The sequence below is a fragment of the Dioscorea cayenensis genome, unplaced genomic scaffold (assembly GCF_009730915.1).
Source record: "Dioscorea cayenensis subsp. rotundata cultivar TDr96_F1 unplaced genomic scaffold, TDr96_F1_v2_PseudoChromosome.rev07_lg8_w22 25.fasta BLBR01000275.1, whole genome shotgun sequence".
Classification (NCBI taxonomy): Eukaryota; Viridiplantae; Streptophyta; class Magnoliopsida; order Dioscoreales; family Dioscoreaceae; genus Dioscorea; species Dioscorea cayenensis.
This window is the reverse complement of record NW_024086666.1, coordinates 5,091-29,279: the sequence shown is the minus strand read 5'-3', so window position 1 is coordinate 29,279 and position 24,189 is coordinate 5,091. Positions and strand designations below refer to the sequence as shown.

The 24,189-nt window shown below is 32.7% G+C and overlaps 2 protein-coding genes and 1 pseudogene across 2 annotated transcripts; 1 reads left to right on the top strand and 2 right to left on the bottom strand.

Moving 5' to 3' along the window:
- Positions 1–444: 444 nt before the first annotated feature.
- LOC120253990 lies at positions 445–2,966 on the bottom strand (annotated as a pseudogene).
- Positions 2,967–8,178: 5,212 nt separating this feature from the next.
- LOC120253994 (LOB domain-containing protein 12-like) lies at positions 8,179–8,764 on the bottom strand. The gene is made up of 2 exons (XM_039262154.1): positions 8,593–8,764; positions 8,179–8,508 (listed from the first exon to the last, which is right to left on the bottom strand). The coding sequence occupies exons 1-2, from the start codon at positions 8,749–8,751 to the stop codon at positions 8,179–8,181; spliced, it is 489 nt and encodes a 162-aa protein (XP_039118088.1). The 5' UTR covers positions 8,752–8,764.
- Positions 8,765–17,344: 8,580 nt separating this feature from the next.
- Positions 17,345–20,880, top strand: LOC120253989 (ferritin-3, chloroplastic-like; the record flags this gene model as incomplete). The annotated part of the gene is made up of 8 exons (XM_039262150.1): positions 17,345–17,623; positions 18,133–18,216; positions 18,305–18,365; positions 18,664–18,751; positions 20,243–20,304; positions 20,430–20,495; positions 20,656–20,719; positions 20,812–20,880. Coding segments are annotated over exons 1-8 (652 nt in total), but the record flags the coding sequence as incomplete, so codon positions are not given.
- Positions 20,881–24,189: the final 3,309 nt, after the last annotated feature.

The window sequence follows — 24,189 nt, the reverse complement described above, 5'->3', positions numbered from 1 at the left end:
CAATGTTAGTCAATCCATTCATCTTAATTGTAGTTCACATGCCATCTATCTCTCGCCCTGTTTGTACAGGACATGATGCCCAATCTACTGCAAATCTTGTGCTCCAAACACCAATTGAGCTTGTATGTTTAATTTGAAAAGATCTTTGTAAAGAGAGATTCACATTAACCAACAAAATAAATTAAAAATATTGGAAACAAGCGAGTTTGTAATCATGGTGTTAGAAGTACACAACAGTGGCAAGCTAAAGAGGGTCTTATCAGATCACTTGAGCAACCCGTAATCAAGAAAAGACAATGACAATAAAACATTTTGATGCTACTATAAAACTGGTCAGGATGGTCCACATTCCAAAATGACCGCAAACTCCATTCGAAAAACAATTAAAACATTGCCTTCCATCTAAACATTATATCGATGACGATAGAACAGAAGACGTAGTATTCATGCATTTTCGGTCGCCGGATGACCGAACACCACATCGCTTCCCGGAGGCTGCGGTAGACTCCAGCAAAGCGTTTCAAGCCAGACTCAGTGTTGTTCCTTTCCTTCGGGTCCAGTAAGACCTGTAGAAAGAAAAACTTTACTCCATTGTCGAAACAAACAAAATGAAGGGGTCTTGTATTCAAAGTCAAGATGTACTCCCTATAGTGAAGCAACAAATAGATCTCAAGCGAGCAGTTTCAAACAAATCCAATCTAAAGGATATTCAGATCCATCAGACGAGACTCACTGGTTCTCAAATATATTGTCATACGTCATGATCTTGAGCCATCAACGGTATCTGATGCGCTTCCCAACAATCTCTGCAGGGTAGACAGCATCACTCCAAAATAGCCTCGTGAACAGCAGTGAGGGTGCGGTTGCGTGGGCGCACTGCAGCTCGAACCTTATCTTTGGTGAGCATAAGTATCCTTCTACGGGAAGCAATCAAGATGACATCCTGAAACACTACCCGAAATTAAAATTGAAGAGAATTTCCGTATGTGCAAACATGGAAGATGCAAAAAGTGCATAATTATACTCCATAATTCATTTAGAAGCCAGTTCAAACCCACAAACAGAGAATAAAAATGTCACCCTAAACTATGCTCATCCTATTAGAGAATTCAATGGTATTTGATCCATCTACAAGAAATATAGCTATAAATAATGTTCACCAAGAATTGCAAAGCACAATAACACACATCCACATTAAGCTTATAACAGTAGACAAGATGGTCAAGGAATTATAATACAAAATTTCTTGTTGCATCTAGATCTTCAAAATAATTAATGAACACAAAGGAAAATGGGCTTGATTACGTCTACACAATCAATCAAAAACCTTTTGAATGCAACGAGCACTCAGCATGTACTGGACGGAAGTTGGATAGCCAGGATTATTTTTGAAAGTTATCTATGAGATCTCGTCAGCCCGACCACTACAAATATTAGAGATTAACATTATTGATTAGTGTGTTTTCCCTGTCACTAATAAATCAATTGAGTTGATTTTTGAAAGTTCACTTTTAATATATATCTTTAGCAAACTCAATGGTATTCAACATATGAGCAGAATAATAGATAACATGGTCAAATGGCCAGCAATAAAAGCTCTACTGCAAGCTAAAGAATATAGAGATATACAACATCATCACAACCAAAATAATCACTTAAAATTTACAAAGGTCAAAACAACTATCATGGACCATAAATCACTTAGTACTTCAGGATATGCAAAGATCTACAAGACCCTTACCTTAATTTTTCTAAATGGATACCACAAAAGACAACCAGGGCTCACCTTTCCACTGAATTTTTCTCCAAGCTCTCACAAGTCTCACATGGATCTTCACGATAAGCCTTGCTAGCCTATAAGGGACACGAATAACAACAGCTTTCCGGTTTCCCAACTCACATCACATGTGCCTATACCAAAAGAACACAATCAGTGGATAGTACTGGATATGTTGCGTCTTTGTAGACAAATCTATAGGTAGACACTCACAGTGCAGAATTTATGAAAAGATCCTTCAGATCACTCTTCAACTCTTGGTTACTGTTCTCCAAGTCAAAAAGCGCCTGCATATATCAATTAATCAATCAGAATCTAAATGAGCAGCTGAAAACAGATAAAAATAACCAACTACCTAAACTAACCTGAGCGACAGAGTCCTCAAACTCAGTTGGCTCCAGATCCTTGTCCTTTTGGATTTTTCTCCTTGCAGTATACATCTTGAATCCTCTCACCAGTTAATCCTACAAAAGAGAAGTGCAACCACCTAAGAAAATTTCACTCTGATATCTGAAAAAATTGGAAAATTACTACACGCACTCACTCCACATATATCATTGACTATGGATATATGTTCACAAATAAACCTAACATGACCAAATTACTATACAATTAATAAAACCTGCTACACCAAGAAGCATAAACATCTATAATGTGAATTGATCCGAAAGTTTAATTAAAAACCAGTATTTTCTCATTCTAATAGATACAATCAAACCTAGTTCTTGGGAGAGAGAGAAAAAAAAGATGGCTTTTCTTTCATATTAAAAGAAAGCCATATTTTCATTTACACTAATATAGAACAAACTATAGATCTAACACAGAAAAACGTAGAGAGCAAAAATATCCAATCTTACTCAAAAACTCGAAAAAGGAGCAAAGTCTTTCTTCTGAATTACAACAAATAATATCCAAAAGATTCAACTAACATATTAACAGATGATTATAAGTATCAAACCCTAGATCGAACAAAGAAAAAATGCAAAAATTGATGAGTTTCTCTTCATCAGCTCATCTTGATTCAAAACCCCAAAAAAACCAAGTTCATAGAAAAGAAAACACAATAAATTGGATCTCAAAGAAGGAAAGAACCTTGATAGCTGAAACCCTAACAATGGATGAAGAGGAATACCTGGGATCGAAGAGGATTCCGAGAGATGGAGGGATCGCAGCGGCGTCGAGAGGCTTTCTTTCGTCATCTTCTCTTCGACTTATATTGATTTGCTAGGGTTTTTCCGTCTTTCAATTTTCCCATTTTGCCCTTTGTAATGGACGGTAGAGATTGAAGAATCTTGAGTTTGAATCCAACGCTTGTTATCAAATCAAGCTGGCAGTGCTCTGAATTTCATGCTTGTGATGAACGGTTGAGATCAAATTCGGCAGTGAGATTCCCCAACCTTAGTGGGATCTTATTTTGTTAAATTTTAATGGTATAAATATCAAAATGGCCACTCTATTTTACGATTTCCACCCTCTAATATAAAATCCGCTCTTTTGATCATTGTATTTGTACATTTTTGTCTTTTAGTTATAAAATCTATTTTTTTTGTCTTCGTATTTATATTTTTTTTTTCTCTCTAATTCATCAGCTGGAAGGACCAAAAGGGCAGATTTGTCAATTATAGGGACAAAAAAACAAAAATGTGATAATACAATGACCAAAAAGACAGATTTTATATTAGAGGGATTAAAATGGTAGAAAACGCAAAATAAAAGGACCATTTTGATATTTTAACCAATTTTAATTACTGTAAATCATATGATTTATATTAGTGTTTAGAATCTTGGATTAATGACTGATATGATCAGACAAATAAAAATTCATTTCAATTTATTATTTAGAAATAGATTTAAAAAAAATCTCTTATTTTGGAATTTAAAGCAATGTAATAAAGCTTGTGTATGTGACTTTTGGAGGGATGATGGTTGGTGTTTGGCAATTACTGGTTAATTTAGGTTCAGATTATTTGCAAAAAAAAATTCTCTATCAAAGCTGATGAGAGGGATTGTATTTTGTAAAGACTAGACAAGAGGGGTGAATTTAGTAGAGGGAGTATTTGGAGGAACTTGGGGACTGTTGAGCAAAACATTTCATGGGCTTAAATTGGTGTGGTCTCAGTGTATTGTGCCTAAGCATTCTTTCATCTTCTGGTTGGCATTGCACAATTAATAGGCTTTTGGCAATAGACAAATTGTTTGCATGAAAGACTATTGATTTAGCAAATTGTATTTTCTGTGACAAGGCGGGTGAGGATGTACTTCACCTATTCTTTATTTGTGAATTCTCTCATGCAATTTGGGTCAAGGTGCTAAGTGTTGGGTTGTAGACCACATATTATGTAACAATATAAAGATATATGTGCATAAGTTGTGTAGACGTATACAACAAATGTTTATAAGTTTGACCATTTTATTATATTTATGTTTTGAATATTGGAACCAATTGTTGTGATCTACTTCATATTTGAATAGGATTCTAATTATTTAATTTTAAATGTGTGGATTTACATATTAATTATATGTTGTGTAGGATTTTTAGGGACAAAATTAGCAAGTCTATGATAGGCGGATTTGTAATTAACTCCATAAAAGATTTCTTATAAATAGAGTGACTTAGCGCCCAACGATCTGAGATTCTGAATTAGGGTTCAGTGAGAAGAACTGCAAGAACCAATCATCTTCGTCGTAATCAAATGATTCAAGTGCAAGTACGCTTTTACTGCTTTCTTTGTTCCTAAGCAATCTTTAAACAAAAAAATCAAAAATTTTTACAATATTTATACCCATTAGATCCATCACTAATGGATGTGAATATTCGGAGGAGACCTTTTCAATTGTATAGAGAGATAAATTGATTTCAAAATAAAGCTACTAGAAAGACATTACCTGCTAAGTTGAGGATAACAGTAATCTCTGCTTGTGTATATTTGATTTGGAAGGCAAGGAACCTACCTGAGTTTTCAACATAAATCTCTTAGTGTGGATCAAGTGTTTGCACAGATTCAAGAGGTGGTTTTGTTCAAATTCTTCTAATGATACCCTTTTAAGCAAATGGTTGATGTGAGATTGTTTAGTGATGTTTTTTGAAAGGGGTTGGTGATTCTTTTTCTACAGAATGGTAGTAGTTTGTATATTTTGTGGTGGTGCAGCAGCTGTGAAAAGAACGCCATTGGAAAGACTATGCTTGGTGGTGCAATAATTTGACAAAAGGGTGATTAATGTTTTCTTAATAACCCATGCGCAGCGGTTATTAAGAACCGCTGCAATACAATGCATATGCAGCGGTTATGAACCGCTGCTATTTTTAACATTTGTAACGGTTACATAACTGCAGCATATCATAATCTATGCGCAGCGGTTATTAAGAACCGTTGCAATACAATTCATATGCAGCGGTTATGAACCGCTGCTATTTTTAACATTTGTAACCCTTACATAACCACTGCATATCTATCCTAATATGCAGCGGTTTTTGCAACGGATTGAGTCAAATGTAATACTTACTTGAAAAATTGTCTGTAACAATATAAAATCGCTACAAAATCACTGCAATAAATAACTTATTGTAACAGTTTTATAACCGTTGCAAAGTAATCGCTGCATAAATGCAGTTTATGTAGTAGTGAGATTTTGGCGGTTTATTTTGTTACTTGGTTTTGTTGCTGTGAATGGTTGATTGACTAAATGGAACTCCATCTGAATGGTGTTTCTTCGATTTGTGGATGTTCTTTGTTTTTACTGGAGCTAGATAATGTGTTGTTTGATTGGGTGGGAAGTTGGATTCTGAAGGTGAATGGCGTTTGTTTAGTGGATTTTCTGGTAGTGGAGTGATGAGGGTTATGGAGCAATTAATTGATATCCTTGTATTAATTAGTGGTGGTGGTTTGAGTGTAGCAATCATGTGTTTTTCTTTCTTCATTAATTTGTGGTGAGTTTGTATCAATTTTGTTTGAGCTTAATAAATAATTCACTTTGGCTTGACTTTCTATATGTCTATTTTAGATTTTATCTTCATCATATATATATAGAGATTTTTCATTTTTGAGCGAAAAAGGGAAGTGTATCTTATTCCAAATGAGGAACGAAATTACAATTGTTTAGCATGTTGCAAAGTGCAGTGCTAGAGGCACATGAGCATACAATTTAGAGTGGATTTAGAATGATTAATTTCCCCAACAAAAGTCTCTTTTTTAAATAAATCATTTATAATTGCTTTAATACAAATTGGGCCAAAGCTGAAATCACCTTCAAAGTTTTTCATTTTTCTTTAATCTTGATTTTAAAGAATTGTCGATATTTCATTTTTCGTCAAAGTTAAAAAAGAGAATGAAGTACCAACTTCCTACTACATGAGCAGTTTAATTAATATTATTTATTTTGCTCCAGACTATTTTTGTGATATTTTTCTAGAATATCATATTCTTCTTAATCCTAGTGCTGATTTATTCAGTGTTTTTAAATAAACAATAACAACATTGAAAAATTAAAAGCTTGGTATTTTCATAAGAATTTTTTAGGACCACAAACGGATCAACCTGCTAGCAAGTTATTCATAAATTTGTTGAAAAAAAAAACTTGTTTATTAAACAAATGAGCAGTGATTTTTCACCTCAAGTAAATAATCAAGCCAAGCCTAAGCTTGAAGTTGCTTAGCCTCAAGTCAAAGCCTTATGAGAAGTTCGACACTGCATGCAGAGATTTAAGTATTTTTAAACCACTAATGTAGTTGTGTTACTATGATTAAATTACTGTAATTTTATGTATTGTAACTACAACACTGTAGCTAACATAGCCCAAGTTCAAGATATTGAGCTGGTGCTTAATATTTTAGCTAACTCAAAAATTAGCTGAGCTTGGCAAAGAAGCTTGAAATAAGGTCAGTTCGAACTTGAGTTCAGTTCAAATAATATTGAGTCGAGTTTGAACATAGTAAAATTTAAGCTTATAGGCTGACTCGGTTGCCGGCTTGCGCCTTAGTTTTTCATTCTCTCTCATATTGAAGATTTATAAGCAGGCCATAAGTATGTGTTTTGATAGGCGCTAGTGCTAACAAATAATATTCATAAACTTAAAAATGAATTATATTTCCAAACAGTTGGAATGCATGTAATCACATGAAGTCAAGATAATCCACCTAAATATCATTTATATTTTTGTGATAAAATGATATAAGTTGCCAATCTTTTTTCTTCTTTTCTTAAATAATTAAATAGATAAACAATAAATTAAATTTATTTTACATTATAACATGATTAATAAAATAAGTATAATTATATAATATATTACAATGTAAAGATAACATCCACAATCAGTCGTGTTGTTTTTGTTTTATTTTATCATTTTTAAACATTTTTATTTTTTATTATTAAAATTCATTCCATAATTTGCATCTTTTATATTTGATAGAAAACAAAGTTACAATTATTTTATCATAATATTAATCTAATATGAATATTATGATCGAAAAACCTAATTAATGCTATATATCAAACACAACAAATGTCAAACTAAAAAATATATCTAAAAACACACCAACAACTCTTCTTCACCCTTCTTAATTACAATCGGCTACTACCTCAGCAGCAACATAGTAGATAGCATTTCATTTTTTTTACCTCAAAAGCTATATAAAAATTTGAATTTTATTCATGCATAGTGTTTGTTCATATTTAAAAAATACAATTAGGTAATTTTTCATTACACACACGCAATATTATAAATCACTAATTATTACTTAATAAAAAGTTATAAAACATTGAAGAAACACAAGACTGGGACACAACATAGACTTTTGAATAATAATGCAATCCAAATTAATAATAAGAACCCTGTAGGCACTACTGTGATCTCTTGTCGAACAAAAACGCTATAATAGGGAATCTACAAGTCAGGTGTTTCCTTTGTTTTTATTAAATATATAAATATATATGAAACCTTTGAACATATATATTTATGCATTAATAATAATAATTTGAAAGAAGGACAAAAGAAAACTTATATAATAAGGTTATATACTCACATATATAATCACATACACACAAATATATCACACGGTCTCATCTTCTTCAACCTTATACATGCATTGTACCCCCCACGTGAAGGTAAAATTAAGAAATGTTGATGAACTTGAATTGCTTAAATGGAAACAGGTGGAATTCTTGTTTTGTTTGCACTTGAAGCGCCAACTCATTTACATTTAATTAATCACTTGTTAATTTCTTTAATCACATGCTTAGTTTTCCTTAGCTCAACTATATTTTCATGAATAAAAAGCACAAACTCTAAGGACTTTATTGGTACCTTTATTTTTATCTTTTTTCATGTAAATTTTTGCAAAAGAGAATGATTAATTTCAACATTAATGGAACATGAAATGATATATACAAAGAGATAAATAAGTACTATGTCCAAAGGGACTCTTGCTTGAGAGGCTCTTCAACTAGATTGGTAGATGTGGAGAAGTTCATAATGAGTTGAGGATTAATGCTTGAAAGGAAGGACTTGTTGCTATTTGATTCTAAAACATGTTGATTGATCAAAGAGGTCTCTTGTTGCATTTGCATGCATAAGATCTCAGCTTGAGCAACAGCAAGCTGCATTTGAAGTTGTGAAACTTGATTTTGGAGATATGAAATCGCTCCGACGCAACCATAGACGGGATCTCTCATTCTCGCATTCGCCTCGTACACCAAACTACTCACCGCATCTGCTCTTTGATTAATAGGTAACTCCTGAATTCGATCGTCAAAATATACTATATATTAAGAATAGAGAAAATAATAGCTCTGATACCGTATTAGAAGAAAAATATAGACCTGTAACATTTTGCTAACATTGCTTGCGCCGAAGATTTTGTGGACAATGGCGAACTTTTGAGGATCACCGGAAGGGAAGAAAGGAGCGAAGATGCAGTCTTTGGCACATCGTCGGCGAAGAAGTTTGCAAGAAGCACAAGGAGAGTTTCCAACCATCATTAAATGGATTATGAGAAAGATTAGTACTTCTAGAGAGGTAGAGATGGTTCATGGCTTTGCTTATTTATAGTCAAAAGATAATGACAGAGTTGGTGGATCTAGTAATACATACATTTAACTAATAATTAAACTAAGTTAATTAATTAAAATATATTAATTAAGTTCTTCAACTATGAGATCTAAAACTTTGAAATCTAACATCAAGTTAAAGAGTAACAAACCCTAACCCTAGAAAGAAATATGAATGTTTGTTCACGTGGTCACATCTATAAAAATGAAGTGGATGTTGAGAGGAACTCATCAATGGCCCCACCGAAGTGTAGGTCATATGGACACTTGTGAGAAGTTGATTGGATATTTGGAAGGCAATGGTGGGGTAACCCGTGTATTTAGGGGGTTGTCTAGTTGAGATAAGGACCTGTGTTATCCTCTTGTGAGGAAGATGAAATGATATGATATATAAAAATATATTTGATAATCATGGTTGGTTGGTGGTTTATTCAGTAACAAGGATTACAATTTAATTAAAGTTGTTAATCATTTTGGCTTTATATGAACAGTCATAGGATTGACATACTAAACTTTAATTAATTGTAAGTTTGTTTATGAGAACAAGTGGTTGGAGATAAAATTGGTTTTGGCAGTACATGAATGTTTGCTTGCAATGCATGCAATGTATGCAAATTCAAGGTCGAATATGAAGACAAAACTAAGCTAGGATGATCATTAATTAAGGTTTAGGGTTTTATTACATCTCTTAATTATCATAATCTTTTAATATAGTTGAATAACAATGATGAGCACAATAATCAAGAAGTTTGAATAGCCAAGAATTGATTAGTCCAGTCATGCGCCTCACTTATTGGTATATGAATTGGATTGCAAAGCTGTTTCCTCGCAAGAACTTTTTACTGGCACCATGTGCATGCAAACCTCCACAGTTTGCCCACAGTGTATCTTTGCTTATCACGCATCGGGTGGGATTTGAACACATAACTCTCTTATGTGAGAATGAACACTTTATCCATTGGACTAGTTTACAATGTCGTCGAGTGTTAAAATTAATTATAATTTGAACACAAAAAATTTGTCTCTTTTAATTTAATTCCTTTTATATTTTAAACTGAGAAATTGATTTATATTCATTTTGTAATCTTCATTATATAAGTAACTAGCATATTAGAATATAGAGGACATATCCTCTGGAGACGTTTACAAATTTTGAATCTACGAACGGCCCTAGAGTGTGTTCCCCCTCATGCGCTCTCTCTAAATCCCAACCTCATTCGTATCTATCAATCTCTCTCTATCTTATTTTTCATCCTCCACAAATATCGGTAGATAATGTTTAGTATCAAAATATAAACTTATACACATAGATTTTTGAGCTTGTTAATTTAACCTTAAGTAAAACAAGGGCGAGGTGAGACACGAGGGGATCTACTGATGAGATTCATCAGGAAACTAAGTCCTAAAGATTATAAAAAATAATTTAAAAAAATATAACTCATTTCAAAGGGAATAAAAAATAAAAACGTCAATTATTGGATAGCCCAATAGTATATATGATACAAAAGTGCAAGAGGAAAGGCAAGGGTTCGAAGCTTTTCCATGATAGTATTATTTATGTACTGTTTATACATTGTACACATGGGACATAATACTATTTATGCACTGTTCATAAGTTTAGATATGGATCTCATATGGGAGAAACAATAATTTCACCACAATTAATGCATCTCCCCGTATCTATATATATTCTTTTTAATAATCCCTTAAATAAAGGCATTTGTAGTCTATTAAATAAATAAATAAAAACAAGATTATTTTTGAAATTCAATGCAATTAATGGCCTCACATGTCTCTTAATAATAAATGGGATGAACAAGGAGAGAACGCGAGGATAATTAAGGCTCCAATTTTCAGAAAAGGACCACATGGTACATCTGGTATTTGCAAATGGTTTGCAGGTTTCCCACAGTTTGCAACTTCCCTGGAATTATCTTGTTTTCAAATCATGTCCATTAAAAAAAGGCAATATTAAATACAAATAGCAAACTTTTTGTTGTAAATCATCACCACTTCACTTTGTGTTATTTATAAAATGTCAATTAATGCATCAAAATAATATCAAAATAAATATTATAAAAAATGAGAAACTAAAAAGTATTTGAAACATTTAAGAATATTTTGATTTGCAGATAAAAACAACATAAACAATACAATATAAAGTGGTTAAGTTATAATATAACTGTTGTGTTGTTTTATATTTAAATTTGAAAAAAATTTGTTATTAACTATTTGATTAATAGGAAAAGTTTTAAAAATATTATAAAACAATTGTGATACCATTTGTATTGTTTTATAGTAAGAAATAACGTGTTGTTTGTTTGCAAGGAGTGGAGTTGGATTGGATTAGGAATGGGCATAGTCCACTGTTTGGTTGGCAAGTATAGGAATGAGGGAAGAGTCTTTGAGGAATGAGATGAGGGGAGAACCCTGCTTGGCATTCATCTAATTTTCTTGAGGATTGTCCAATCCAGATCTTGAAATGTCCATTTTACTCATGAGTTTAATTGTTTTTCCATCATTTTTGTCCTTTTCTTTGGTCTGTGAGAGAAACCAGCGACGAGAGAAAGCCCTACTTCTTCTCCTGCCGATCTCCTTGCTCGTCATCCTTCTCCAAAGACGCCACTTTGATTGGTGCTCTCTCAGCGAAGGTGTGCAAAGCTTCTCCTCTGCTGCTGATCCAGCATCCCTGGGGCTGTTTTTCTTCCTCTCTCCAGCTTCTTCTCTGGCGTTGGTAAATCTATGGAATCATTTCAAAAATTTGTTCTTTTTACTATTAAAAGCCTGAAATACAAAAGCAAGATTTTTCTCATCAAATGCATGAAATGTTGATGATGGGAAGAAAGAAAACTATGTAATTATACTCTACATCTATAAGAACAACAATAACAATTAATATCTAAAACCTATATATATATATATATATAGTCTATTAGCCTTGCTATGCCCCTAATGTTGGCCTTGTAGTTGTGGACTTCTTTGATATATTTGAAGACATGCCCCTTTTTAATCAGAGAGCTTTGCCAATTGAATCCCTATAGCTTGCTTTTTTTAAAAAAATTATAACAAGAAAGAAAGGGATCTCGAAAATCAGAATGGACATAAATAAAAATGAATATATATTACATAAGTTACAAATTTACAATCAAAAGTAGAATGAAATTGTTTTCAAAGTTGACTTATATGTGTCAAGGGATATCTCTTGCATGTTGCTGGGTTTACACTTGTGCTTATCTTGGTAGTTATGAAACATCAGTACCTCAATCATCATCCTTGAACTCTCTGTTTGGTGAAGAAAAACACAAAATTATTTGTTTTATATAACAGTAGATTGAGAATATGATGTTTGAAGCATGGAATACCAAATTATCCTAGGATTATAATTTCTTTGTCAAAAAGGTAAAGCATTACAATTCTACTGTAAGTACAGAACCCAAGTTTTATTTACTGCACTAAACCTTTAAGTCATTTTACAATCAACAAGTATAAAAAGCCCTTTCCGTGAATACTATCAATAAAAATGTTATTCGTAAAGTCTGTTTCTGCTATTAAACACAGAATCATTTGATTTTGGCCATTTGCTCCTACAGTATTATGAAGCGAAACCCAAAATATGTAAGTCCTTTGCATTATCTAATGATTTCAGTTAAGCACAATATTTAGATGCATAACTTCATACATAACAAATTAAATAATCTGCCATGATATTATATTATTTCTTGAGCTACTTTGAAGTGACTGGTGAACAAAAAACACTGAAAATCAATCTTTTGTTTAGCTTTTGGAATGTATTGATTATATGTTATATAAGACGAAACTTATGTGTCATAGATGTAGAGAGAGTAGAATGGTTGTGATTCTTGCTTTTGGTTACAATGTCTTTAAATTCTACCATCCATGCTTCCCTTTTATTTTAGCTGCTTTCATGGTTCATGAACAAAGAAATAGTGAAAATTACTCTCCTTTTAGGGTTTTGTTAGTTATATTTTAAATTCTCTAGATATATATATATATATATATATACAAAATGCATATATGTTTGCAAAAATGAAAGGACACCGGTTGGTGCCACAGTTCCTTGCAACAGTATATAGTTAATAATGAAAACTTTAGCTTTTGTGTCAACTTTTGCTTATCTAGCTAATGGCCTTACAATTTGTTTGTTTGTTTTGTGTCACCATTTGACTAAGAACTTTAGCTTTTATTGCAACAGTGTAAAGCTAGTGATGAAAACTTTAGATTTGACTAAGAACTTAAATTCAATTTAAAGTTTTTCTCTAGAACTGTTTGTTTCAGTACAGTGAGCTTGTTTTACTAAATATATCAGTCTCCATGAAAGACTAATCTTCAAACCTTATATCAGCAACTCTGCTTGAAAGCAAAGATAATAACACATGATTTGATTGAGAACTTGAAATCAATTTAAGTTAGTTTCTCTTTGAGAATTTGCTTACTGGATTGCAAAGCACCTAAAAAGTTGAAGAAGTGATAGAGGACATGAGCACAAGCTTCAACCTGATTTAGCATTTCCAAGCAAATTACTTTCTTGATAATGTTGACTATGTCTCCGATTTGCTTCTTTAGTTTGTTTCTTTATGCCAAGAAAATTGTTTTAAGACACTTCTTTTATTCTTACTTTGAATTTATTTCTATCTTGTTAACATGTTGGCATGGTTGTTTCTTTATGGCAAGAAAATTACTTTGACTATGTTGACATGGTTGTTTTATCTTTTGTTGAATGTTTGTTTGCTCTTCTTCTGGTTCTTGTTTGTTCTTGTTCCTTGTTCGGAACTTTTTTGGATTTTGTAATAAAAAAACACAATAGATATATTTTTAAAGTTTTTATACTAGATATATAATAAACATTCTTTTATAATAATAATAATAATAATAATAATAAGCATTTATTTCTGTATTGCAAGAAAAAATGAATAATAATAATAATAATAATAAAGATTAATTGTAAAAATAAAAAAAATTAAATTATAACAATAATGCTAACATATTACAAATAAAATAATATTATTGGCTAATATATTTATTTAATATTCACTCTATAAAGGCATAAAAGATATTTTCTATATATTTCTTCTTTTTATTTTTCTTAATCCCAGTGAATTACCCTCCCATATCTTCCAACCAAACACAGTTTTTTTTTTCATTCCTAATCCATTCCCCCTTATTCTAATTTCTATTTCATTCCTCCTCAATTCCAATCCTTGTAAACAAACAACACCTAAGTGTTTAACTTAACATAATATAATTAAATATTTTTCACATAATATTAGCAATTAACTATGTATTATATATATATATATATATATATAGATGAAAACATTTTTAGACTTCTAGACTTTTGTAGAAAATGAAAAGTGCTAGGGTTGGGGTTTAGAGTGCGTTTAGTGTGCGGAATGGGAATAAAGGGAATGAGATAAGGGAAAACGGGATTAGGGGAATTAAAATGAGGGGAATAAGAATAGTAATGAAAACATTATTTGGTTGAAAGGAATGGAAGTGTGGAATAGGAAAATGTATGAAAGAGAATTTTGATAAAATTATTTGTATGCTCTTTACAACAAATAAATGATATTAAAATAATGGATGATATTTAATTATTATTAAATTTATTAGATTATAAAATAATTTGAATAATGATTATAATTATATATCTTAATTAAATTAATTTTATACCTTTTTAATTATCATATAAAAATATGTAAATAACTAATTCATGTAACTATTATACATTTTAATTGTTATGAGTGCATAGTTTAATTAAATAATTTACTTTATTTAGATAATTAATAGTAAAATATAAGTGAGTATTATCCAATTCAAAAAATAACAAGAGATATATTTTTTACATAACAACATTATCTCAAGAAGACACAATAACATCTCATGAAGGCTAAGAACTTTTAAAGAGGAATATATCCAAGGTCTATATAAACAACAAAGAGCTAGTCATGCTCAATTACAAAGCCTTCATACTCAATCATCAACCAAGTACTGATTTTTAAAAAAAGAAAAAAGAAAAAAAAGGTTACAAGTGAAAGAAAGAGAGAAGTACATCAAAGAGGGATAAAATCATCATTTCAAACTTAAAAGATTGAGATTTCTCTCAAAATGGAGAGGGATGAGATGCAGGCATATGGAAAAATTCTAATCCTTCACATGAATACTGTAGCATCCTTTTATTGGATAACAAACAAGGTATAACAATAGAAAAGAAAAATATTAACTTGCTAACAGTTTATATTCCAATCATCCAAACATAGAATTGATTTTGTGGGAAGACGTGGTTATTGGACGAACATCTAACGGACATCACGGGATATGTGTAGATTATGCATGGATGATGTCAGAACTTGGGTCGCTCATTTTATATTAATATATAACTCACTACAAGAATTATAAAAGAAATATATTTTATTAAAAAGTTGTGAAAATCTAATCTTACCATTTAATACACAAATATCAAAATATGACTGGCACCCTTTTTTTTCAAACAGGTGCTTTGGACCCATTAATCTCCATATGTTGATCTGTAATTAGAAAAGTAAATGTTTGAGTTTGAGAATCTTATGATCTAGTGGATCTATAAAATTCATTAGAATAGAAGGTGCAGTGCATAAGAGTGGAGCATAACGACAAATTAACTCAACAAATATTTATGTCTTTATTTTACAGAGGAGGTTTTGTTGTTAGATCATGAATTTTCCTGATAGTTCTATGTTATTTTAAATTAAATATTTAGAGTTTGAATATGTATTTTATTCATATATATATATATATATATATATATTGGAACATGCCAAATCAAGATCAAATGAAGGTGCAATGTAGAAAAGAAAACAATCAAATTACATGGAAATGAAAGGGATTTAATTCAATGAGTCTTTTTAAAGTGAAGGCGTGCATGAAATGCTAACAATGACCTTTGTTATTTTTACTCAAACATGTCCGTTCAGTGCGTGAACCCTCCACGCGCCACTTGATCCATTCCTAAGAAACTCATCATCTTCTTTTATTCCTTTCACACATGATTAATTTTATAATAAATCCTTGATTAATTAAGTTTCTTTCAATAAACACATTATTTATGTGTTCAGTTAATTTGATCTATTCTGGTTGATGTAACATATATATATATATAAGATAATCTAGGTGCGTCTCTAAATTACTGTTCTCTAGAGATGTTATTGTAATTTTGTCATTGTTCATGAATACTATATGAAACTATAAAATGCGTTATGGTACTGTTTACGATAATCGTAACTACCGTAGCTGTCAAATTACCATCCGATGACTATTGTGGATGTCTCTAAATTACTCAACCTCATGTCTATGAATCTAAGCTATAGTTTGATTTTGTTCCATATGTATTGCCAAAAGAAACTAAACAAAATTGAAACATTTTTAAATGTAAAAAATTAACATATAAAATTGAAATATTTAAAAAAAATATAAAAAAATTATTTATTTACCAGTTTAAAAAATACTATGTAATGATAATTTGTTTTAGGTATAATCACCAAAATAGTCCATATACTTTTCTCTCTCTTCTATTTTAGTCCCTCTACTCAGAAATACTCCCGACTAGTCCCTCTATTTTTGAAAATGTGCCCACTTAGTTAAAAATACTCCCAACCAGCCCCTCTACTTTTAGAAATGTGCCCACTTAGTCCCTCTAAGTGGGCACATTTTCAAAAGTAGAGGGACTAATCGGGAGTATTTCTGAGTAGAGGGACAAAAAAAGAAGAGAGAGAAAAGTACAGGGACCAACTAGGATATTATACCTTTGTTTTATACTTTTTTGAAAATATTTAAGAGATTTATAAAAAAAAAACTCTTTTGTTTTTCAATTAATGAGATTAAAATATAAAAGGAAATGGTGAAACCTAGATGAGGGAAAGAAATTAATTGAGAGAGAGGAAGACATTAAATTTAATTTTTTATTTTATTTGATAATTTTTATTTAAAATTTATGTCATAAAGTAAAAGATCTTTTGATCTAACAGCACTAACATCACTGAGTCCAAAATGTATTGGACAGTTGTGCGAAGTGTGCTGATACAAATTGTTTTAAATTAGTATTTTCATTTATACATTAGAAAATAACAAAATTATTTGCCACCATTATTTTTTCATAAATATCTCATAAATTATTTCTGAAAAATCTGGCGGTGCAAAGAAATTAATTATTTTTTTCTTATTTTGTATATTTCCAAGGGTAAAAATGTTAAAAGCAAGAAAATATTTGCAGATAAGTCCCTCTAGAAATTGTCACGTGACTCATATCAACAAACAAAGACCAAAGAAAACGCAAGCTCACGAATATTCCCAAATGGAAACAACTAGACCACGAGCCCTCCACACGCTCCAAATCCTCACCGTCCACGTGTCATCCATCCAACGGCTACAACCTCTATAAACCCTCATCTTCCACACTCCCCACCCATTGCTCTTCTCCTCCTCGTCCTCCAAGATCGCCATGCTTTCCCGAGCTTCTCTGGCCCTCTCTCCGATCTCCGGCGCCGGAACCATTTTCCTTTGGTGGTGATGGTGCTGTGGTGGCTCTTCCTTCTTTGTCCTCTGTTTTGAGGCTTTCCAAGAAGGGGCCGGGAGGTGGAGCCTTGGTGGCCATGGCGACTGATAGCCGGACTCTCTCGGGTGTCGTCTTTGAGCCTTTTGAGGAGCTCAAGGGTGAGGGATCTCATCGCGTGCCCATGTCTTCTCAAGAGTCACTCGCCCGCCAGCTCTACTCCGATGACTGCGAAATCGCGATCAATGAGCAAATCAAGTAGGGTTTCATTCTTTTTTGAGGTTCTATTTGTTCTTGATTTGTTCTCCTTGTTCTTGGTTTTGGATATTTATTTCTTGATCCTTAATTAATTGTCTTCTTTTTTGGAAAAGAGAGTGAGATTTTATCTTTTTTTCTTTTTATTTATTTTTTAAAATTTTTTTTTTAATTGTTTGATTCGTTGTTGTTGTTCTAAATTTAACCACTAATTTGATTCTTGTTCATTTCTTGGTTCAATTCTCTTGATTTATACACCAAATTTAAGGTCTAAGTTTCTTTTGTATCTGATTTATATCTTGTTTGATGCTCAAATTACAGTGTGGAATGCAATGTTTCATTGTTTGTTTTTCTTATTACTATAGATTTTGAGGCATTTTTGTGTTATTATTCTAATTTTAAGCACTAATTTGAGCATTTATTGTTAAATTTTTGGTTCTATATATACTCTTGATTGCAAGTTTATGTTTCTTTTGTATCTGATTTCATCTTGTTTGATGCTCAACTTACAGTGTGGAATACAATGTTTCATATGTTTACCATGCGTTGTATGCATACTTCGATCGTGATAACGTCGCCCTTAAAGGCCTTGCCAAGTGAGTCATCAATGAAGCTTTGCACCACCATTCTTGATTTGCTTGATTTTATATGTAAGCCATCTGATTGTCAAACTTTTTGTATCAGGTTTTTCAAAGAGTCTAGTGAGGAAGAGAGGGAACAGGCAGAGATGCTGATGGAATACCAGGTTCATGTTAATTTTGTTAGCTATGTTTTTCCTTCTCATATATATATATATATATATATAGACTAGAGTAGTGCTCTTCATCCAGAAATAGTGTCATGAAATAATGTCTCAAACGCAACCCCACCTCCAGGGTTGCATTAGGGACACTATTTCAGGATATTATTTCGGGATGAATGTCATTGTTCATATATATATACATATATATATATATATATTAATATATGTGTGTGTGTGTCATATGTGTTCTTGACTTGGGGTGCTCTATGTTTATATCTGAAATGTTCTGAATATTTCTTAGAACAAACGTGGGGGAAGGGTGAAGCTGAATTCAATTATATTGCCACACTCTGAATTTGACCACCCTGAGAAAGGAGATGCGCTGTATGGTAAGGCCACTGAATTAATTGTTTTAGGCCTCTTTAATTTTGTAGTCCTGAATTTGAAAACATTAAAAAAATTTTAAAAACCTCACCGTTATAATAATAATAGTTAATTTTATATAATCTCAACTAAAAGAGGTGTTTATTTGCACTATCAAGTGATTTGAAGTGAAAAATTATGTGAAAATAACACTTCCTTTGTTGGAAGTAATATTTTCTAATGTTCATTTTATAGGGAGTGAAAGAGTCCCAGTTTGGAGAAAGTAAGTTTAAAATATAGCACTTCAAACTCTAAGAAAGTGTTAAAGTATATAATTAATGAATGTTTTTCTATCAATTAAGAGCAAATTAACTCCTTTCAAATAAAGGCAAATGAATATTTAAAATAGACGTCATTCAACTATAATTAATGACTTTTCTATCAATTAAGAGCAAATTAACTCCCTGATTTTGACAAAACAAAACATAATAGATTCAAATTTTGACTATTTTAATCTAATAATTGAAGAAATTCTATATTTTTTCTCAACTAATTTTTTAAGTTTTTGTTTTTGCTCTTTATTAATTAACATCCTATTTTAAAAGCAATATAATTATTTTTTGATGAATAATCTAACATTCATACTTTTTAATTATAAATCAAGAGTTTTTAGTTTATTATTAATAATATATATTTTTATATTAAGTTAAATTTTACGTTGCAAAATTAAAATATACTTATTTATTATAAGTGAGCATAAGTCATGTTAATCGGCGTAGGTATAAAAGTTCCATAGAAGAAATTGTCATAACAAATTTAATAAATTTTAATTTTTATTAAGTAAATTAGAGGTCTTATTTTAGAATTTGGTTTTAGCTATTTAATTATCTTGAGCTGCCACGGGTAAATTAATAGCAAAATGTGTGGATAACTAAGAATAATTTAATTTCATGACATGGTATATATGGTAATGAAAACATTGTACGTTTGAAAAATTAAACCTTTTTTTATCACTAAAATATAGTATATATTTGTAAAGTCGGAATAAATTATTTGGTTTTTGCCACTATCGTAATAATAGCATGACAAGAAATTGAAAATTGAACTCTTATAAGGAGGTTGAGCTTTTTGACTCTTTTTTAATGTGTGACTGAGCTATAAATAAAGTGCATTGCAAATTTTAAGATTCCAATTTTTTTTTTTTTGGTTTCGTTCTTGTCAATCTGTAAGTACACTTATCGCCATTACGATATATAAGTATCACCATGCATGCATGTAGTACGTATCTCCCTTGTTGCTTACATGTTGAGCAGTTTGTGGATAATATTTTGCATTGGAGAAGGGGTGATCAATTTACAATACTTAAAATTTGCTTACCTAATAATCAAGTAAAATGTCTGCTTTTCTTAAAGTTGTTCCATATGTAGGCAAGATTATGTTTAAGGTTGACGTATTAGTGATTATGGTTGCTTGACACGTGGCTGTTAATTAACGTGTAAGATTTTTTATTGTATCAGCCATGGAACTGGCATTATCTCTGGAGAAAGTGACTAATGAGAAGCTTCTCCATCTGCATAGTGTAAGTTACTTCACTTTCTGGATGTTCTCATTAATACCTTATTTTGACACTTCTATTTTATAATCAATGATAAAATTATTTTCATTGCCATGGCATTACTTTAATTTTTTTTAAAATCTAAACAGGTGGCATGCAACAATAATGATCCTCAAATGCAAGAATTTGTGGAGAGTGAGTTTCTCGGTGAACAGGTGGGAACTAAAACTACCTACTTCACTCAGTGAATAATCCACAGAATAATTCAGTAACATCTCATGCATATCAATTTATGAGCAAAACTATAACTGAAAAAACATATATATATATATATATATATCGAAGCATCAAGTTAATGAACATTCTAACCTGTAGGTGGAAGCCATAAAGAAAATCTCTGATTACGTCTCACAACTGAGAAGGGTGGGCAAAGGGCATGGTAATTAGAATCATTAATTAAGTTAAGTTCTTTTACTCTGCAGCAAATTCAATAAACATTTTCTGATCAGTAAATATGTTAATGTTTTACAGGAGTTTGGCATTTTGATCAGATGCTTCTCCATGATAGAAGAAGAAGAACAAGCTGTTGCATAAAAGCTAGTATAATAATATCAGTAGTAGTACTAGCTACTACTATATATATATATATATATATAGTTTGTATGTGTAAGTGTTGTGTTGGATGTGGGTCCTGTGGGTCCCACATGTTTTACACTCAAACCTTTAGTCCCACATTGCCTAGTGGAGAGAGTTGCTAAAGAATTCATTGCTATAAATACATGCCTAAACCATGAACCAAAAACACACACTTGCTTATTTCTTCTCTCATATTCTCTTTCTTCCGGGTGTGCTTTTTTGCATGCCTGGAACCGGGTGTGTTTTTTACGTGTCTGGAAAACCCAATTATTCTGTTCTCATTTTGTGGTTCTTTGCCTAAACCTTGTGGGTGCGCTTGGGATATCTCGACGCCAAACGTCTTTGAGGCTACGAGAGTTTTTTTCCTTCCCGGTTAGTGTATCCTGCGCTTTGGAGTGAGGCGGAAAAATCACATGCGAGGAGGCCAATTCGTGAGGGGCGGTGCTCCGCACGCCTACCCCAGGCTGGAAATTTCTAACTATTATTTTTGAATTATTATATCACTGTGATTTTGTTTACAACTCTTGTTTATAGTATTTGCATGCTATTCAGTAGTATATTTCCTACATTCTAACGCTGAATTGGGTCTTATACATAAATTGTTTAGTTGCAAATATATTTCTGTATTTTATAAGCATATTATCATGATATTATATTTTTATACGCATAATACTATAGGATCGACTTTTATACATAGATATCACTATGTACTATATTCATACATATAATCTCGTATCTCGTATTCTTATACATATAGTTCTACGAGTATTGTATTTCGCTACGCACATTAAAACTTTGCTTGTGTCACATTAGTAGACCCACGAACTTGATTAACGTACATTCACACACACATGGATGCACTAATCGATACTCGTGTAAACCCTCGTCAAGTTTGACAGTAAGGTGAACTTTAGGAGGTGGAAACATCGAGCCTGAATTTTTGGTTGTACACCTGAGGAGTATCCATGCTCTTACTCTATCCTCTCGATTACGATTCCTCCGATCTTGATCCTAGTGGACTTTCGCTGATTATCCATCTCAGCGTAGACCAAACATCTAGCTCCTTAGCTCCTAGTAAAACTCTCGAAGAGATCGATTTCCACTCCGCCTATAGAATTCTTAGCATTCTTTCTCGATCGTCTTTTAGGACAAATACTTTGATTATAAGGCGCTAAGGATATATGGAGTGCCTTAGAAAAGGAGTATGGCCCTGATAATGCTACTAGGATTAGCCACGTGAGCATAGAGTTTGAAAATTACAAGATGGTAGACGGAGTAGAGATGGGAGAACGATTCCACACCTTTCGGGACTACCTTAGTGCCAGTAGAGAGGTGTGGTCACGTAGTACGATAGAAACCACATTGTCCATTCTCACGAACAAGCTACCACCTATTCTTGGTCGGGGCTTTGCAAATGGACTTAGACACAAGATTGATTCCTTGGACCTTGTAGGAGTTTACAACACCATTAGAATTGAGGGAAGCCGACAGATCTTCTCTAAGGGTGTAGATCCTCATAAAGGTCGGGGTTTATCTAGCGAACATAGTGATAGCCTAATAGCTCTAAAAAGCTCTAGGAATACCCACTCTTACGATAGAGGTCGTCGGTTTTTCCCCTAAAGGGAAATCCTTTAAGGCCAAGGGCGAAAGCCAACCCATTCTCGTTCTCAAACCTCTCAGCAACCCAAATCTTCTGCTTCTAAACCTTATGAGAAAAGTCCTAAACATTGTTTTGTTTGTGGTAGGACAAACCATGTTGCTCGTGATTGCTTCTTCCGTAGAGCTCGAACTGCTCGACAAAAACTCCGGGTCCACCCAAACCGCAAGTAAATGTACTTGAGATGGGTGAACCTTCCTCCGGACATTCTTTTGGGTCGAGTATCTTTTCATTCCTTCATCGATTTGACTTGTCAAAACCTAGAGTGGTTTCTTGATTATGGTGCTAACGCGTCCATGTTTCTTGTCGACCGTTCTAGTTCTCCACTTATCGGGTCTCAAGTGGAGGATGTGTAACTCTTGGAAATGGCTCGAGTAGCACGTGTTAGGGAGAGGGACGGATTGATTTGAAGATGACATACGGGAAAGTTCTCACTGCTAGGGCGTTCAAAGATGTACCCGACATTAGAAAAATCTTATCGATGGTTCCCTTTTGCAGTTGATCTGGTTATAAGATTGTACTTGAGTCAAACCGTCTTGTAATCTCCGAGGGAGTAATCTTTTTTATTGGTAAAGGTTTTGTATCGGTGGTACTATTCAAGCTCGATGTATGTGAACCTTCTAATTTATCTATCGATGAAAGTTCGATTATCTTTCTTTCCTCTTCTTACATTATTTTGAACATTGAATCTCTGATCTTTGGCATGGAAGATTGGGTCATGTGAACTTTGGATCCATTAGAAGGTTGATGAACCTTGAGCCGATTCCTAAATCCAAAGATTGATCAAGTTTCTAAATGTCAAATCGTGTTCAAGCCAAATTACCCAAGAAACCATTTCCTCGCATTCACCGTAATTACAAGTTCTTGATTTGATCCACGGTGATATTTGTGATTCTTGTAGACCTCCTACGGAGGCGGGGAAACCGTTATTTCATTACCTTTATCGATGATCATTCTCCGATTACTGCTATATCTATTTGATCAAATCCAAAGATGAAGCCCTTAGCAAGTTCATGATTTTCGAAGCCGGGGAGAATCGGCTAGGGCAAGACGTTAAGGTTCTTAGATCCGATAGAGTGGAGAGTATACTTCTAATGCTATGTCTTCGTTACGTGAGCGGAGATGGGATTGTGCATGAGTTCTTGCTCCTTACACTCCCCGAGTCCAATGGGGTTCTTTGAAAGGAAAAAGCAGGACATTGATGGACATGGTAAAATGCCATGCTATTAAGTTCGGTGTGCAGAACTTGTGGGGGAGGCTTTGCTCTCAGACTTTGTTTTATCTCGAATAGGATTCCCTTTTTAAGGACCGTAGCACAACACCCTATGAACTTTGGAAAGGAAGAGCCCCTGCACTCAACTACTTTCAAAGTGTGGGGGTGTCTAGCTAAGGTTAAGATCCCCGATCTTAGAACCCTGGGAAGATAGGCCCCTAAAACCTTAGATGCACGGTGTTTGTGAGGGTATGCTCTAGATAGCAATGTTGGAAGATTCCCTAGTTATTAACTTTCGAGTGAGTGAAAATAACTAGAAACACTATCATTGAAGCTAGAGATGCTTGTCTACTTTGAGAACATCTTCCCTCCGAGATCGACCTCAATCCCGGTCCCTTCATAC